The sequence below is a fragment of the Panthera onca genome, chromosome B2 (genome assembly GCF_046562875.1).
Source record: "Panthera onca isolate mPanOnc1 chromosome B2, mPanOnc1 haplotype 2, whole genome shotgun sequence".
Classification (NCBI taxonomy): domain Eukaryota; kingdom Metazoa; phylum Chordata; class Mammalia; order Carnivora; family Felidae; genus Panthera; species Panthera onca.
This window is the reverse complement of record NC_138343.1, coordinates 117885086-117903057: the sequence shown is the minus strand read 5'-3', so window position 1 is coordinate 117903057 and position 17972 is coordinate 117885086. Positions and strand designations below refer to the sequence as shown.

General features: G+C 37.6%; 1 protein-coding gene across 5 annotated transcripts in view; it reads right to left on the bottom strand.

The window, feature by feature from the left end:
* The window catches only part of AKAP7 (A-kinase anchoring protein 7), a 151949-nt gene that overhangs the window by 50947 nt on the left and 83030 nt on the right, over nucleotides 1-17972 (bottom strand). For all 5 annotated transcript variants that reach the window (XM_060616671.3, XM_060616675.3, XM_060616669.3 and 2 more), the window contains exon 7: nucleotides 12243-12390. In XM_060616671.3, the coding sequence (XP_060472654.3) occupies nucleotides 12243-12390 (148 nt within the window). The remainder of the gene's footprint in view (nucleotides 1-12242; nucleotides 12391-17972) is intronic.

The following is a 17972-nucleotide window of genomic DNA, read 5'->3' as shown; positions in this document are numbered from 1 at the left end:
ATCTTGCTGACTGAGTCTCCTGTTCTGTCATATCGAGCTTTTACACTACTGGTAGACTGGACTTTCTAAAGCACAAATCTGAGCACGTTATTCTGAACTCCAAATTTTTGAAGGCTCCCATCCCCTACAAAATAAGATCTGAATTAAGATAAGATCTGAAGGGTAGGGAATTCACGTGCAGAATGCATTACTAACCCTCCTCAGGAAGTTACTCAGCCTGGAAAACACCCTCCCTTTCACTTGTCCTTCCCACATGCTCTCGCTGCAGCTCAGACCTGCCCTCTTCTGTGCAGCCTTCCCCGACAATCCCAGGTTGAATTACAAGTACACTCGGTGGGTTCCCATTAACTTCAGGCAGTCGTTATCACTTTAAATTGCAATTGTTTGCATGACTTGGCTCAGAGCAGAGGCTGTGTTGGCCCACCTTTGATCTTTAATACACAACATAATTCTTGGCACTTAGTAGGTTCCATAACTATCTGTCCAACAAATTGCACAAGTAAAATACAACAAAATGTGTTTATATGAACAGCTAGCACCTCTTCAAATGCCCCGAGGGAGGTAAGCCGGATAGCTCAGGCCAAACAGCTGAGTCCCAATATCACTGTAACAGCAGTGTGGCAGCCAGGGGCCATTTACTCACTAGGGTCATGGTCCCTGTTCCGATTCCTATTTTAAGAGTGAATCTAAAACAGAAGAAGAATATGGTAGAACTGGATTTTCAGGCAGAGCTGGACAATGAGAATATTATTGTCTTTCAATTAACCAGATACAATGACATCAAAATGTAGCTCTGGCAAAAACTAAAGTACAACAGCTTAACACAAAGCAAAGAATTTGTGAATTGTAACGATGGAAGAAACTTCATGAGGTCCCTCAGGCCTCCGGGTTATATGACCCACAAATGGTACTGTCTCTTCCCCCTTAAAAGATGGTCAGTAAAGACATTTAACAAATCCCTTAACACCTTTGTCCTAGTGTTTAACAATCAATCTTTTAGAGTCCACAGTTGTTCCTAATTCCTAAAATAGTATATTCCCAGTAAAGATTAAAAAGAAAATGACTTTTGGGGTGCCTGTGTGGCTCAGTTGGTGAAGCATCCAAGTGCAACTCGGGTCACGATCTCACTCGCAGTTTGTGGGTTCAAGCCCCACATCGGGCTCTGTGCTGACGGCTCAGAGCCTGGAGCCTGTTTCAGATTCTGTGTCTCCCTCGCTCTCTGCCCCTCCCCCACTCCTGCTCTGTCTCTCTCCCCAAAATAAACATCCTGCTCTCTCCCAAATATAAACATTCAAGAAAAATTAAAAAAGAAAAAAGAAAGAAAGTGACTTTTCCCCCTTATACTAACTCTTCCTTCTCTGTCCTGGGTTTAAGAATTGTACACATACTTTGTGATAAACACAGCAATAATGACGGGCACAAGTGAGTGAGCACTGAGTACGCGTCAGGCATGATGCTAAGTGCCTTTCACGCATTATCTCATTCAGTCCTCACAACATCCTCATGAGGTAACCATCATTATTAACCCCATGTTACAGATGGGTTTAGGGTCAGTAAGTAATGCGTGCAAGGTTGCCTCGCTGGGAAGGAGCAGTGGCCATTACAACAAGGTCTGCCTGCCTCTCAGAACTCCTGGGTCAGCTACCGCGTAGCACATACTCGGCCTCTCCACTATTCTGCATCCTCTGGAATTCCTTAGTGCTTCGCTGAAAGGGGCATGAACTTCATGAGTTTTACATATTTGTCTCCTGTGATTGCATCACATTATCAAATTGCTTTTTTTTTTTTTTAACAACGTGACACTAAAGAAGATAGACCAAAAACATAATTTTTCCCATAGCCAGGAAAAAACACAGTGAAGTTTTTATCCTCGCATTGTACTTATATATATATATAAATTATATATAAGTATATATGCAATATAAAATATTACACAAATACATAAGTTAAAACACCTGATATATATCTATGCATTTTTATTTTTTAAATGCACTGATGTTAATCACAGGCCAATTTAAGGAAAGCACTAAGAATAATGCAAATCTATAATAACCTGAAATGGATGTTCTGATGTTAGAACAGTAAGAACACTGTTACCATAAGTATTCTAATATGACTAGTACGGCTATTAATATCAATAACTAACATTTTTACAACATTATATGTCAGGCACTATGCTAAACACCTTTAGAGCGTTAATTAATGTGATGAAAAAGAGTATTCAGAGGCAATTAGGCAATGCGATGGGCCAGTGAGCCATAACTTTCGGCAACTGGAAAGGTCTCCTAACACTAGTTTACTACACATCTTAATACCTTTGATCACAGACTCTGCACCCCAATATCATTCATGTAGCTTTTTTCTTTTTATTTGAAATTCAATATTTACTTTCCTATTTGCTAAAATACACTTAAAATCAACGGCTCTACAAATAAATCATAAAACAACATAAGTTACTCTTGTATCATTCTAGCATTAATGTTTAATTTGTCAGATCGTTACATTTACCACAGAGCACTGCTCCTTTAATACGCAGGGTTCCTACGGCATCTAATATAAATCGTAAGGTTTGAAACCAGGCCAACAGATGGTTTCATTTTCAAAATAGCCTGAGCCACAGCTGCCACTTTGTGTTAGCATCCAGATTAATAGCTGATAAATCAGTTAAAATACAGTGAGCCATCACAAAGATTCATTTTTTTTTTTTCAGTTACTTAATCCCTGTCTTCCTCTAACTCAAGCAAATGTAAGGAAATAAGCCGAGCATTCTAATGATCAGTTGCTTTTCATTTTTACTAAGGGCATATAAACATAAAATTTCAAATGCTTTCTTTTTAGAAGACATGTTTCATCAAAGAAATATTTAAGAAGAGGACAATTAGATTACAAAAAGGAATAACATGGGCATTTGAGAAATTTTACTATGTTAAAGGTTCTGCTTTTTCAAGAGCATTCTGCTTTCTAGGCAGAATGACTCAGTTCCAGTTAAATCTGGACAGTCTTGGCTTTCTTTTTTTATCCCAGCCTCGTACACTTACAAGGGAACATTTAAATGATAAATTATACGGTCACTCATTTCTGTGTCAGAAATTAAATGATTAAATACTCTGTACTCAGCTCTTGTTAATTTACTTGATAATTTTCAACGGAGAAAATTTCCAACTGCTAAGTTTTCAAGTGGAAAAAATGCACAGTCTCCTCAGATGATAAACTGTCTTTTCACTTCTCCCTCTCCTAACATACTCGAAATACATTCATCTTAATTGGTCTAAGTAGAGATGAAATTTTCTAAATCATCTTCCCTGTCAGCCTGTGCAAAAGAAAACAAGACAAACTTTTTGGGCCTGCCCACAGCAAAATGGACATTCTATATTTTACAGTATCAGCATCACATAAGAATGATTTTTAAATGAGGCATTCATATAGACATGGTGCTGGCACTCTAGGATATTTTCGTTCTTGATACATTTTTATCACAGAATGCTTAAATGGAAATTAAAAAGGAATGGAGGAAAAAATTCGATAGCTAGGTGGCCATCCAAATTGATTTGTTGGAAGAAAAGGCTGGCAATATTGATCAAAGTTAAGGTTGGAGAGTTGTCTGAGGCTTAAGTTTTTTCATGGTTTTCTTGGACCATGAACTGAAGCAGCAACTTAAACGTATTGGCTTCAGGACCACTTTACACTCTTAAAAATTACTGACAATCTCCCCATCTTCCTTCCGACTCAAAGAGCTTTTGCTCCTGTGGGTGATTATTTATCAATATTTACTGCATTTGAAATTAAAACAGAATTTTTTGAAAATTTTTTATTTCAAAATATCTTTTTTTAAAAATGTTTTTAAATGTTTATTATTGAGAGACAGAGGGAGACAGAGCGTGAGCAGGGGAGGGGCAGAGAGAGGAGGAGACACAGAATCCCAAGCAGGCTCCAGGCTCTGAGTTGTCAGCACAGAGCCCAACGTGGGGCTCAAACTCACGAACCATGAGATCATGACCTGAGCCAAAGCCAGACGCTTAACCAACTGAGCCACCCAGGTGCCCCTCAAAATATGTTAAATATTATCATTAGGAGTCTTTTTATGAAAAACAACTGTATTTTTAATTAAAAGTTTTTATAGTGAGAAGAACAGCATTCATTCACATTTCTGCAATTTTCCTTAATGTCTGGCATAATCAAAGACAGCTTTATCCTCAGGTCTGATTCTGCATTCAGTCTGTTGCAACATATGGTTTCATTTGGAGCCTAAGAAAAATCCAGCCTCACATACATACAAATTTTCAAAAGGGAGGAGAATAATAGCTTTTTCAGATAATCATGAATATTCCTCTTTGATACTATACCAAAACCCAACAAGTTGCAGTTTCTTGAAGTTTAGTTGCAATTGTGGAATCTTAAAACTTCTGAACTCCTCTTACTCTTTATAGTCAAATCTTCTGGTATCTTGAATTTTCAATGGATCCTTATATATGCATATGTCTTTGTAACAAATATTGGTCATTTAAGAAATATTGATTGAGTTATGCAGATCTTCCATATTTTGACCCACTTCATTATACAACATCAAAAAACAAAACCCACATTGGACAATCATTAATATCACCCCATGGATTGCAAAAGGCCACCAGTAAACTTCTGATGGTGATGGAAATGTTCAGTATCTTGATGATGATAATGGTTTCACAGTTGTATCTGTACGTTAAAAACTCATCAAATTGTACACTTTAAATTATATGCAGTCTGCGGGTGCCTAGGTAGCTCAGTCAGCTGAACGTCTGACTTTGGATCAGGTCAAGATCTTGTGGCTTGTGAGTTCGAGCCCCACACTGAGCTCTGTGCTGACAGCTCAGAGCCTGGAGCCTGGTTCCCATTCTGGGTCTCTCTCTCTCTCTCTCTCTTTCTCTCTCTCTCTCTCTCACAAAGGTAAACATTACAAAAAATTTTTTTTTAATTATGTGCAGTTTTGTATATAAGTCATACCTCAGTAAAATAAAAATAGTGTGACAGAGGGGGAAAAACTGGGAAAACAGAGTTCATTATTCTACTCTGTGCTATTTAGTTTTGTTGATGACATTTTCCATAATAGAAAGTGGGAAAAAGTCTTTAAGTTTTAGGAAGCTGTTAAGCTCATGGTAATAAAGTTTTCCAAAATTCTTATTTTTGCCTGAGAGCTTGAATTTTATCATAGTAGTAAATCATGTCAGATACCCCTGATGCGACAAGTTTATTTTAAAGAAAGTGCCTGCCAAATGCCCAGATGTGAAAATGATAGTTTGTGAGTCATGTTTCAACAAAAATGACGTTTCAGAAAAGGAAGTCACTACTTTAGCTCGTAGTTTAAATAATGATACAAGTGCCCTTCCTGAGTCAACTTCCTGCTTCAATATGCTGCTGAGGTACTTTATGAACACTTCTCATTTATGTTAATAGAATTCTAAAAAAGACACACATATAGAGATAAATTAAATACAATTAATTACTTTTACTACTCAGCAAAAGCATTCTTACGTGAAATTGGATTTTTTTAGCTTTTTATTTATTTTTGAGAGACAGCACAAGTGACAAGAGGGGCCAATGGAGAGACAGAGAATCCCAAGCAGGCTCCATGTCCTGTCAGCACAGAGCCTGACGTGGGGCTCCATCCCACAAACCCTGAGATCGTGACCTGAGCCAAAACCAAGAGTTAAACGCTCAACCAACTGAGCCACCCAGGTACTCTGAAATTGGCTTTTTTTTTTTTTTAATGTTTTTAAGGGCGTGTGGATGGCCTTGGATAGAATAAATTCATTGGTTCACATCACTTGGAATTCTCACTGTGTTTCAGCCCATAAAGTCGGAGTCTGGTATCTTGCTGGTCTGACCTGTTGGGCACTGGATATAGGCTGAGTTGACTATAATTGAGTCGGCTCTAACTTACCTACGACCCCTTTCATCTTCTACAACTGTAACTGTGCACACCTGTATGCTTCTATTTGAGCCCACGGATGGCCCAATCCTAACCCTCTCATTGCCTCTGTGCTATAGTCTGTAACTAACTTAAAGTCTTAACTTCAGGATCCAATCTTGTGTTATTACAGGAAGTATTAAATTTCACCCTCTTTTTATCCCACGTCTATCTGCTCAGTCTTTTTATTACACATCCTCGGTCTCAATATGTATGACTGTGCGTATCTCCTTTCCTACCTCTTTCACCTACTTCTACACCCAAACCTAGCAAGCTCCTTGCCACACCTTCCTTAGCTAACTAGATTACAGGTTCAATCGTTAGTCTTTGCAGTGTGTCTATCACTAATATTGCCTCTTCACTGCTTCCCAACCCATCGCTTCCCTCCCCTGTAAATCATAACTGCTGCTCCTAGAAGGTGTCCTTTTGCTACTCTCCATCTGTCTATTCAGTCTTATCCTATTCTTTTGACCTCTACCACTCCTTACTCCCACACTCTCTGAGAAGATAAAATCATAAGCTTCTTCCACTGTGTCCTAACATAGCCCACTATTGTCATGGGCAAAACCCTATTCATCTATTCCTCATTCCTCCCCATTTCTCATTGCCCAGTGACTATCACACTTAAGGACTGTCTTATAGTTCTCCATACCTCATTATACCAAAGAGAGACATATACACATTGTAATTTTTTTTAATGTTGTATTTTTGAGAGACAGAGAGAGACTGAGCATGAGCGGGGGAGGGGCAGAGAGAGAAAGAGAGGGAGACACAGAATCCGAAACAGGCTCCAGGCTGTCAGCACAGAGCCTGATGCAGGGCTGGAACCCACGAGCCGTGAGATCATGCCCTGAGCCGAAGTTGGACACTCAACCAACTGAGCCACCCAGGAGCCCCAAGGCATAAATGCATTGTATATGCTCAATAACATTCATTAAGTTAATGATGACTAATTATTGTGAAACCAAAAAACAGTCAGGATCCCAGAAAATTATGGTTTCCACATCTACTTGCGAAAGTTATAAAGAAATACACTGGCCTGCCAAAAAAAAAAACAACAACAACAACGTCTAGACCTTTCAAATTCCCCATTGCCTCCTATAAGGTATGTCTGAGAGCTGAAAGTAAACTAGTCTTTGCAATCATTAAATTGCTCATCAATCTTACAAAGGGTGTCATTTAGTCAATTACCTCCCCTAAGGAAACATAAATGGAATATAGCTGCCTGAGAAAAATTAATTCACCGAACTGTTAAGTAGCTCACTGAGAACAGCTTCCACCATGCTAGGATACCTGAGCCATATTTCATTCCTGATTTCACCACAAAATTTTTTTTTTACCTTTTTTTAAAAAAAGTCTTATTTTGAGAGAGAGAAAGCATACGCACATGCAAGAGGGGAAGGGGCGGAGAGAGAGGAAGAGAGAGAATCCTAAGCAGGCTCCATGCTGTCAGCACAGAGCCTATGTGGGGCTTGAACCTATGAACCAAGAGATCACGATCTGAGTCGAAATCAAGAGTTTGATGCTTTACCGACTGAGTCACCCAGGTGCTCCTTTTTTTTTCCTTTTTGGATTTGAATTTTAGTTGATTATTGCAGTTAGGTTTGTAAGGAGTTGCAGCCCAATATTAAGTAGGCATAATATTACCCAAAGTTTTGATGATGGGAGAACTAAGAGATATAACCTTTTTTTGTATCTGAAAATATGAATGATGTCTCCATATTCTACCAAACTCCCCTAACACTCACATCGAGGTATATGATGGCTAAAGACAGAGGAAAATGCTCAGCATTGAAATGTAAAGCAGGCACAGGAAACAGCAATAGCTGGCAGGGGAATCCAAATTCAGAGGGCTTCAGGAGCCAAGCACAGAGTGTGAACAAGTTCAGCAAATTTATGGTAACAACAACAGAATAAGGGGGATAATAAAAAGCAGCTACTTCTAAGGTCAGTGTGCCTACTACCCTATCTAGAAAATCGCTACCATGCAAGAATGGAGAACCAGTATCACATTTTCTGATTTTTCAGAAGGCAGCAGAAACCCAGATTTTTTACATAAATCACCCCAATACTGGCAAATTACTAAAATTAGAAAACAAACAAACAAACAAACCCTGTGCCAGTGAAGTACAAAATGGAAGATGCTAATTTGTGATCTTAGAACATACAGTTGGGGTATAAAAAATATTATAAAAATATATTCCTAAAGCTAAATCCCTACTTCACACTCACTTTTAGCAACTGGATTTCTGCATTAATCCTCTGTGTCCGAGTACTTGTATAAATGATCCTACCAGGTAGATTAAAAGCTCAAATGCAAAAGCAATAACAAAAAAACTGGAAGACATAAATGAATACGTATCAAATCTTTGATTTGGAGATGACTCTATAATAATGGAAGAAATCACAGGAGAACATTCCATCTATAATTTAACAAAAATTAAAAACATTTAATGTGAAAATTGCCTTGTGACCAAAATTAAATGTAAAATAAAACCTGATAAATATTTGGACCAATATGGCAAAGGGCTAATTGTCTTTACTATAAAAACAAAACCCAAAACAAAACAAAACAACACATCTCACAAATCGATAAGAGACACGAAAAGAAGATTCCAACTCCTTATGGACAAGCACGGTTTGCTGTTGCCAGTTCATCTGCAAACCACACATGTACAACACAACGAGCTCTCAAAAACCTAAAAAGCGTCAGAAGAAAGAAAGTGCCACAAAAGATCCAACAAATAGAAGAATTCACACCCACGGAACCAGAGATTTAAAAAATATGGGAAGTCTTGTTTGGAGAAATGTCTACTTGGCTCTTCTACCCATTTTTAAATCCGATTATTTGGTTTTTTGTTCAAAATGGCCAACAGACACATGAAAAGATGCTAAACATCACTAATCATCAGGGAAATGCAAGTCAAAACCACAATACAATGTCATCTGACACTTGTTAGAATGGCTATCAACAAAAAGACAAGAACCAATAGGTGCCAGCAAAGATATGGCGAAAATAGAAATCTTATACGCTTTTGGTGGGAAAGTAAATCGGTTCAAAGACTATAAGAAAGAGTATGCAGAGTCCCCCAAAAACTTAAAAATAGAAACACCATATGATACAGTAGATCTGGATATAAACCTAAAGCAATGAGAATAGGATTTCAACCAGATATGAACTTCCATGTTTATCACAGTGTTATTCACAATATCCAAAATATGGATAAAAAGATGTCATATGTACACACAATAGAATATTATTCAGCCATGAGAAAGGAGGATATCCTCCCACTTGCAACAACATGGATGGACCTTGAGCACATTATGCTAAGCAAGATAAGTCAAAGAAAGACAAGTACTGTATGACATCATTTATAAGTGGAATCTAGGAAATTAAATCTGTAAAAAAAATAATAAAATCATGATTACCAGAAAACTGGGGGTTGGGGGAGTAAGAGTAATGGTGTTTTAAAGTGTACAAACTTATAACAAGTAGCAAATAAGTCATAAAGATCTAATACACAATATACTTAATATAAATATAAATATTGTACAGTTATTTAATGTGATAAATATCACTACATTGGCAATTAAAGCATAATACATAAATATATCAAAGTAAAAACTTGTACTCCTTAAGTTTATACAATGTTACACATTAAATTCACTCAATAAAAAAGAAAAACTAAAATACTTTTAAATATATAAAAAGAACATCAATAATTAATTATATTGAAAGCCTCAAAGAGCTGAATGAAGCAATAGCATCCACAAAGCAAAGAACAGAAGAGGAAAATATGAAAAAGAATCAACTGGAAATCTTAGAAATGAAGCATATAGTCATTGATATTTTTTAAATAATAATGATAAGATACCCTAAATGGCATAATTGAGACAGCTGAAAAGAAAATCCATGACTTGGAATCTAGTACTCTCCAAGAATGCCTTATTACCAAATTAAGACATAGGAAATATGCCAATCCGAAGAATTCCCTCCCTAGAGAAATTCACTTATGTACCTACATACAAAGTTTTATAAAAAATTCCGAGTCTTTGAACCCAACTTCTTACCCTAGAAATTCTGAATGCAAAATATGTTAAGAATGTAAATCTGTCCCATTCTATAAATGCATACAATAAAATATTGGTTCAAGGTACAGGAAACAGGCTTTAAATTTGAGTCAGGATCAAATCAAAAAGAAGTCAGTTAAATCTGATCAAGAAATGAAACTCACAAAGAAAGTATCCTGAGTCCTCCTAAATACTATTACAAAACTCAGATAAAATTAAGATTGAGAAAATCAATAACTAGCCATAGCAAATAAAGGAATTCTAGTGTGTATTAATTATAACACAATAATTATTATACTAGATGCAGATATTATTTTAAAATCTTTTTTTTAGTTTATTTATTTTGAGAGAGAGAGAGAGAGAGTGTGTGAGCAGGGGAGGGGCAGAGAGAGACACAGAGAGAGAGAGAATCCCAAGCAGGCTCCACACTGTCAGCGCAGAGCCCAAAGCAGGGCTCGAACTCAAACTGTGAGATCATGACCTGAGCCGAAACCAAGAGTCAGACACTTAACAGACTGAGCCACCCAGGAGCCTCATCGAGGCAGATATAATTTTAAAGTTCCTTTTGGTATCACAAAATGTGACGGAAAAGGTAGAGTATTTGTAATAGGCAAAATCCATTTTTTAAAATAAATGTTAAATGATCAGTATGGGGATACAAGATTGGTGGAGCTTAAAAGAAGCTAAATAGCTTTGAGTTAGAAAAAGATGAGAGATAAAGAAGCCTGAGGGGAGAATCTAGAGATATTGCCTGGAATAAGGGGAGTTTTGAAGACTAAGCTGAAAAGAGCAATAAAATAAAAAATTCAATGGTTGATGTATTGTGATTTGGGATGAGCTGAACACAGCTGTCTAATGGCAATGTCAGTGATACAGGCCAATCCCACAGTATCTTCAGGAAATTCTACAGATTGCTCAGGGGGTTTTGTTTGCTTTTTAAATGGGAGTGGGAGAGGCAATGAAGCACTGAGCTCTCCTTCAAGGTTGGCCTAAAGTAATCACAGAGAAGATATGGCAAGCTAGCCAAAATCTGTGTTCCACAAGAAAATTGTACATTTGCCATTTGCAATGAACTTAAAAGGAAATGTTTAGCCCTCATCAAAACTTCATGGAAGACAGCACTCCAGCAAAACTCCTGAAAACACAAAAGTCTTCCTTAAAAATCGACTTGAAATGTTTCAGAACATAAATTCAAACGACATATTGAATATCTTCTGTTTAAGATAGCTAAGATCTTTGGAAGATAAGATGACGACCGCTCTGAAGATATCTAGTGAGAATTTGGAAATAAAATTGTGTCTCTGGAACATTTCCTTAATGCATTAAAAAGACTTCAGTATTAAGATTCTTTCAGGATGTATACGTCCATGGGTTTTCTTCAAGCTGATGTGGAGAGAAATTATCTTGGTTGAAGACCTTGAAATATTTAGATATGGGTATTTATCTTCTTTGAATATTTTCATGTTACTTCAAAAGTATACAAATCAGGTTGTCTTGAAGTTCACCATTTTATAAGAATGATGCCTGGATTTGAAATAGCACATGTGAATCACATGTGAACAAATTCCTTTGAATACATTCACACTGCAGAACAGCCCTGCTCTGGCTTAAAAAAAAAAAAAATCTTCATTTGGTTTATACACTTTTCACTTGGAAACGTAATTGTGTATGAGTCTGTCTTAATCACATGCCATCTCCCTGATAAGATGAGAGAAGTATTCATGTGTGAATCTGTTTCCCCACAAAACATGTTTCCTTTGGGGAAGAAATTGAAGAACACGTTTTCAATCTTTGCAGGCCACCTAGACTTTATCTTCTCAGAATGAAACGTTCTGACCTGGAATATTCTATTCCTAATTAAAAGCAGCAAACATGAAAATGCCTTGTGTGGAATGGTGCGTTCATACAGGTCCTCACTGGAGAAAATGTTTTCTTCATATTCATGAAATAAAATTAAACTGGAATGAATTTCGAATCAACATTTCAAGACTTCATTATATTTAAAGCGCAAAAGTATAAAAACCAAAGGTACTAAAATCTTGACCGATAAACATGAACCATGCGTATGTTTTACAAATTTTCCAATGTATTATCGCCAAAACATAATATTTACAAAAATACATCGCTGAAAAGAACATATACAACTAGCCCTAAGTATCTGCCAAAAAGAAACAATATTAACAAAATCAAAATTAAAGATAATAAGTAATTTTTAAATGGCACTCACCAATCACAATCGAAGACTCACAGTGATAATAACCATTACTTTGTTTTTTCTTTAGCATGGAGCAAAGATCTATGCGATGCACCATTTCTTCTCCAAATCTGTGACTGATAAATTTTTCATAGAATTCGGGGTCTATTTTTTTCACTCCCTTGAAATGACAAAACAAAATCACATCACTCAATCATTCCACTGAGGCAGGGCAGCTACTTCATATTTATATCCCTTTCTTGGAACCTGATATCACACTTCGGTACACAATACTGCCTACTGGCATTTGAAAATGGATACCACAAAATGGTTTTAAAGTTGTTTTTAAAGTCTCCCTGTCTAGGATGAGTTGCATTTAAAAAAAAAAAAAAATCATTGAAGAATGTTGGGTTTAAAATTGGCAGCATTCAGAACTTCACAGGCTTTAAGCTTCTGAAATAATAAAGTATATCAAGTTGAAATTTGAGGTATAAAAAAAAGAGTAATTGTCTTCAACAACAGAGAAATGGATAAATTTTTAAAAGTGATACAAATTTTAACATTTTATAGTGTATAAAATGTCTTAATAAGATGAATACAATTTTTTTATTTTTTAAACGTTTATTTTTGAGAGACACAGAGACAGAGTGAGAGTGGGGGAGGGGCAGAGAGAGAGGGAGACAGAATCTGAAGCAGACTCCAGGCTCTGGGCTGTCTGCACAGAGCCCGACATAGGGTTCGAACCCATGAACTGTGATATCATGACCTGAGCCGAAGTCAGACACTTAAACGACTGAGCCACCCAGGCACACCAGATGAATGCAATTTTTAAACTCCTTATGTAAGAATCATTAAAAAAATAATTTTTTTAACGTTTATTTATTTTTGAGACAGAGAGAGACAAAGCATGAATGGGAGAGGGTCAGAGAGAGCGGGAGACACAGAATCTGAAACAGGCTCCAGGCTCTGAGCTGTCAGCACAGAGCCCGACGCGGGGCTCGAACTCACGGACCGCGAGATCGTGACCTGAGCCGAAGTCGGACGCTTAACCAACTGAACCACCCAGGCGCCCCTGTAAGAATCATTTTAAAACAGGGGCACCGGAGTGGCTCAGTTAAATCCGACTCAATTTCAGCTCAGAATTGTTCGATCGAGCCCTGTGTCAGGCTGTACGCTCAGCATGGAGCCTACTTGGGATTCTCTCTCTTCCTCTCTCTCTCTCTCTCTCTCTCTCTCTCTCTCTCTCTCTCTCTGCCTGCCCCCCAAAATAAATACATATTTTTTTAAAAGAACCATTTGAAGACAAAGGTTATTTGAATTGGAAGAGGAAGTCATTGGACCTTCCAAGTTGTTCTCTACCTGCCTCTCCTTATTCTCAGTGCCTTTCGTATCAAGAAGAAGGCTGGTTGGTGAACTCACAGTGGAAGCCCTTGCTACCCGCGTAGTTCCCCCAAACAAGAGAAGGAACGTCTCCCTCTCCCCTTCCTTTGCAATGGTCCTGCAGCCAGCCTCACAGTCCCAAAACACAGTCCACAAGATGAAGGTACAATACTTTCCAGGTCAAGTTGACTGGCTATGTGTGAATTTTTCCTTTTAATTTATAACTTAAAAAAATTTTACCCTGGCAATACTTGTCATCTGTTTAAAAATTAGAAAATACGAAAAATCGGAAAGAGAAGAAAAATAATTCATGTCCTTTCCAACACATTAACAGTGTGGGTATACCCTTCAAGTCTTTTTCTATGCATATATATATATATATATATATATATATATACATATATATATATTATATTCAGATTATATTTATATAAATCTTATTAAAGTACAGTTAGAACACATTTTCCGTTTTTATTCACAAAAAAATTATGACAAACATTTCAAAAAATATAAAAACAAAAAATTAAAATGAAATCACCCCACACTGAAACTACTACAATTTTGTTATGTATTTTATTTCTCCTGTGCAAAACAAAGTACTTTTTTTTCTTTTTTATAGGAACGTGGTTGAGCCATGAGTACTATTTGGCAATCAGCTTTTTTTCCCAGTTAGTATGTCAATAAGTAATATACAGATGTACAAGATATTTTTAATATTTTTGTTGCCACAGTACTCCACTATATGGGGGCATCACTAATTTATCCATCCAACTATTTATTGTTAGACATTTAAATTGCCCTTAATTTTTAATATTATATTTAACATGTTTTTGTTGATCTATGTTCTTGTTCTGTATCCAAGCTGAGCTGCTGCCCTTTCCTAACTGCTCTACTCACAGACTTTCCTACCTCCATTAATAGTAAATGTTCTAGCTGACCAGGCGGAAAGCCCTGGGGTCACCCTGAATTTGCCTCTTTCTTTCAGTGTTGCCTCCAATCCAATCTTGTTGGCTCTCCCTTCAACACATGACTAATTCTCACTACTGCCTTGCTACCTTGGTCCTGTCTTTCACCCGGATTATCCTGATAGCCTGCTGTTTTCTCACCCTTGCCTCCTCTACAGCCAGAGTGATCCTATCAAAACATACATCACATCAGGTCACTCCTCTGCTGAAAATTCTCCAGAGGTCCCCACTTTTCTCAAAAGTAGAGCCAACTTCCCCAGAACAGCCCACAAGTTCCTGCTCTGCCCTCTCAGTAATTTCTAGGCCGTGTCTCCTGCTCATCCCCCTTCCTGCTTCTTCTCCTGGCTATGTTCTTCCTCCAGATATCCTCATGGCCAGTCTCCCATCCTGCCATCCTGGGAGACTGCCTGCCATCCAATTTTTTCTTTCTTTCTTTGTGTCTTTGTTTCTTCCTTTGTTTGTTTGTTTCTTTCTATCTTTCTTTTTATCTGAAAGAGAGAGTGCACATGCACAGAGACAGGAAGAAAGAGAGGCGGGGCGGGGTGGGGGGCGGGCAGTGGAATCTTAAGTAGGCTCATGCTCAGCACAGAGCCTGATCCAGGGTTCAGTCTTACAACCCTGAGATCATGACCTGAGCCAAAATCAAGAGTCCCATGCTTAACCAGGCGCCCTTCAAATTTTATTTTCTTAACAGAATTTTACCTGACCACACTCTTTAATTTGCACTCCCAAATCCTTTCGACGTTTCTCTCCTCATAAATATCTATGTACGTTCTTCCACAGCACCTACCACCTCCTACCATACTGTGTAATTTACTTTACTGTGTTCATTTTTCACGGTCTGTCATTATCTATCTCTCCCCATTAGAATGTATGTTCCCCAAAGACAAAGACTTTTGTCTGACTTTCATTCACTGAAATGTCCCCAGTGCCTAGCACACTGCTTGTCACGGAACAGTGCTTAATAAATAATTGTCACAAATGTCATATGACTTCACTCATATGTGGAATTTAAGAGACAGATGAACATAAGGGAAGGGAAGCAAAAATAATATAAAAACAAGGAGGGGGACAAAACATAAGAGACTCTTAAATACAGAGAACAAACTGAGGGGTGCTGGAGGGGATGGGCTAAATGGGTAGGAGCATTAAGGAGGACACTTGTTGCGATGAGCACTGGCTGTTATATGTAGGGGATGAATCACTGGATTCTACTCCTGAAATCGTTATCACACTATATACTAGCTAACTTTGATAGGAATTAAAAACAAAAACAAAAACACCAAAGTGAAAAAAATCGTAATTGTCACAAATTCAGAGGATAGAGTTTCAAAAGAAGGGCAGCTGACAGCATCAAATGCTGCTCATTCTAAATTCAGTAAGAGTGAAACCAAGTGGACTTCTTTTGGTTTGGTGGGTAGGGGGCCCTGAGAAAGCAGCACATGGTACTGAGGGGCAATCGAAATGCGGGAGTTCAAACGAGCTCTGCTACTTTTCAAGATGTGGTTTGGCCTCAGTTTCCTCAATGATAAAATGAGGTTAACAAGTGAACCTACTTCAAAGTGTTATATGGACTAAATAAGTGAACTTCTAAAATGTTTAAAACAGGGAAATAGAGTAAATGCTATCATATTTACACGACAAATGCTATTAAATATATACAACACTCTTATATATTGTCATTAGTGAACTTAGAGGAATAACTTCAATAGAGGTAAGGTTGCAGAAAAAGTTCTTAAAGGTTCTGAGTAAATGGAAACTGACCGTGCTTACTTGTCTTTTAAATGCTTTTTCACTTGTGCATGGGTGCTGGTTGGGAGCGGGAAGGCAAGGCAGGCTGGTGTCATCCCCTTAGGCCAGGCAGAAGGTGACCAGTCATAACTTAGGAAAAAAAAGGAACTTCAGTTTTCAAGGACCAAGGCCAGCACTGGCTAGCCACCATAATCTCCATTTCAGTTTTGTAAGATATCATTATTTTTTTTTTTAATTTTTTTTTTTTAACATTTATTTATTTTTGAGACAGAGAGAGAGCATGAACAGGGGAGGGTCAGAGAAAGAGGGAGACACAGAATCCAAAGCAGGCTCCAGGCTCCAAGCTGTCAGCACAGAGCCTGATGCGGGGCTTGAACCCACAGGCTGTGAGATAATGACCTGAGCCGAAGTCGGATGCTCAACCGACTGAGCCACCCAGGCGCCCCCCATTATTTTTTTTTTAAGTAAGAAATAAGGGAAACATTAGAAACATCGTTAAGCTAATTAATTTAATTTTAGCAAAAAAGTAAGAACCGATTATTTTTGCAGTTCTTCACAGATGACTTCCAACATGAGTCTTCAAGGAATGAATTTTTACTAGAGAGTGGAATGGAATTAATTCTTTAACTCATAATTTATAGAGAGAACTGTGGTTCAAAATGCATGCCTTAGGAGGCACTGAAATTATATGCCCTGAACAGAAAGCATCTTTAATAATAAAGAATCTAGAAACAGGTAAGAATCTGCTTTGTCTGATATATAATATTAACATGGTCTTTGTTCTCTAGAGAATTTTTGGCAATATATTTCTTTTTTTTTTTTTTCAGGCACTTTTCCCCATAGCAATATACATCTTCTCTAGTAAAATGTATCTGAATTGCTCTCCCCACAGCTGCAGCAGGTGGTGTTTTTTTCCATAATAAAATAAAGGATAATCATTCTAAGAAAATAAATGAGTATATCAAAGTTGAATATCAGTCAGGGTAAGGCTAAAAAGGTTCCTATTTTCTGAATGGATCCACTGGGTGGCCAAAACAGTCCCAGAGATATCACCCTGAAAGGTTCTAGTTCAAAGCTAAGAAGTCTGGGTTAGCATTATTTTTAGGTTTTAGACGCACCCCCCCCCCCCATTATTCCGTTTCCCCTCTTCATAGGCCAGGCCCTTTCCAAGGTACCTTGTCATTTAAGGATTGGTGGAAGTATATCACATCAGGAGAGCTCAAAGAAAATTATAAAAATGGTTAAAGCCAGAAAAATTTGACCTGTAAAGGCCAAGAGAGTTGGGATTATTTCAACTGGAGAGAAACAACGTGTAGGGTATCTTCAACAAGACCATGCCAAGGGAGTTGCAACCCTGCAATGGTGGATAGGCTTGGTGCCTGTCTAATGCTACACCTGAATCTTATATTTGCCTTGAACCTAGCAGGCACAGGAGATATTTTCAAGGGCTTCACATTTATCATTTTACCTAATATAAGTGGCATATCAATTATACAACATAACACTGAAGGAAGTCAAATACAAGATAGAAGACTTTGAAACAATAAATTAGTAGCAAGAAACATCAAACAGAAAAACTTTTCAAGACTATCTTAATTAAGCATTAGAAAGGACTAAAGTTTTACTTTCCTTTAGCCTAGTTTCAGGCACGGTTTAGGGAGAATTA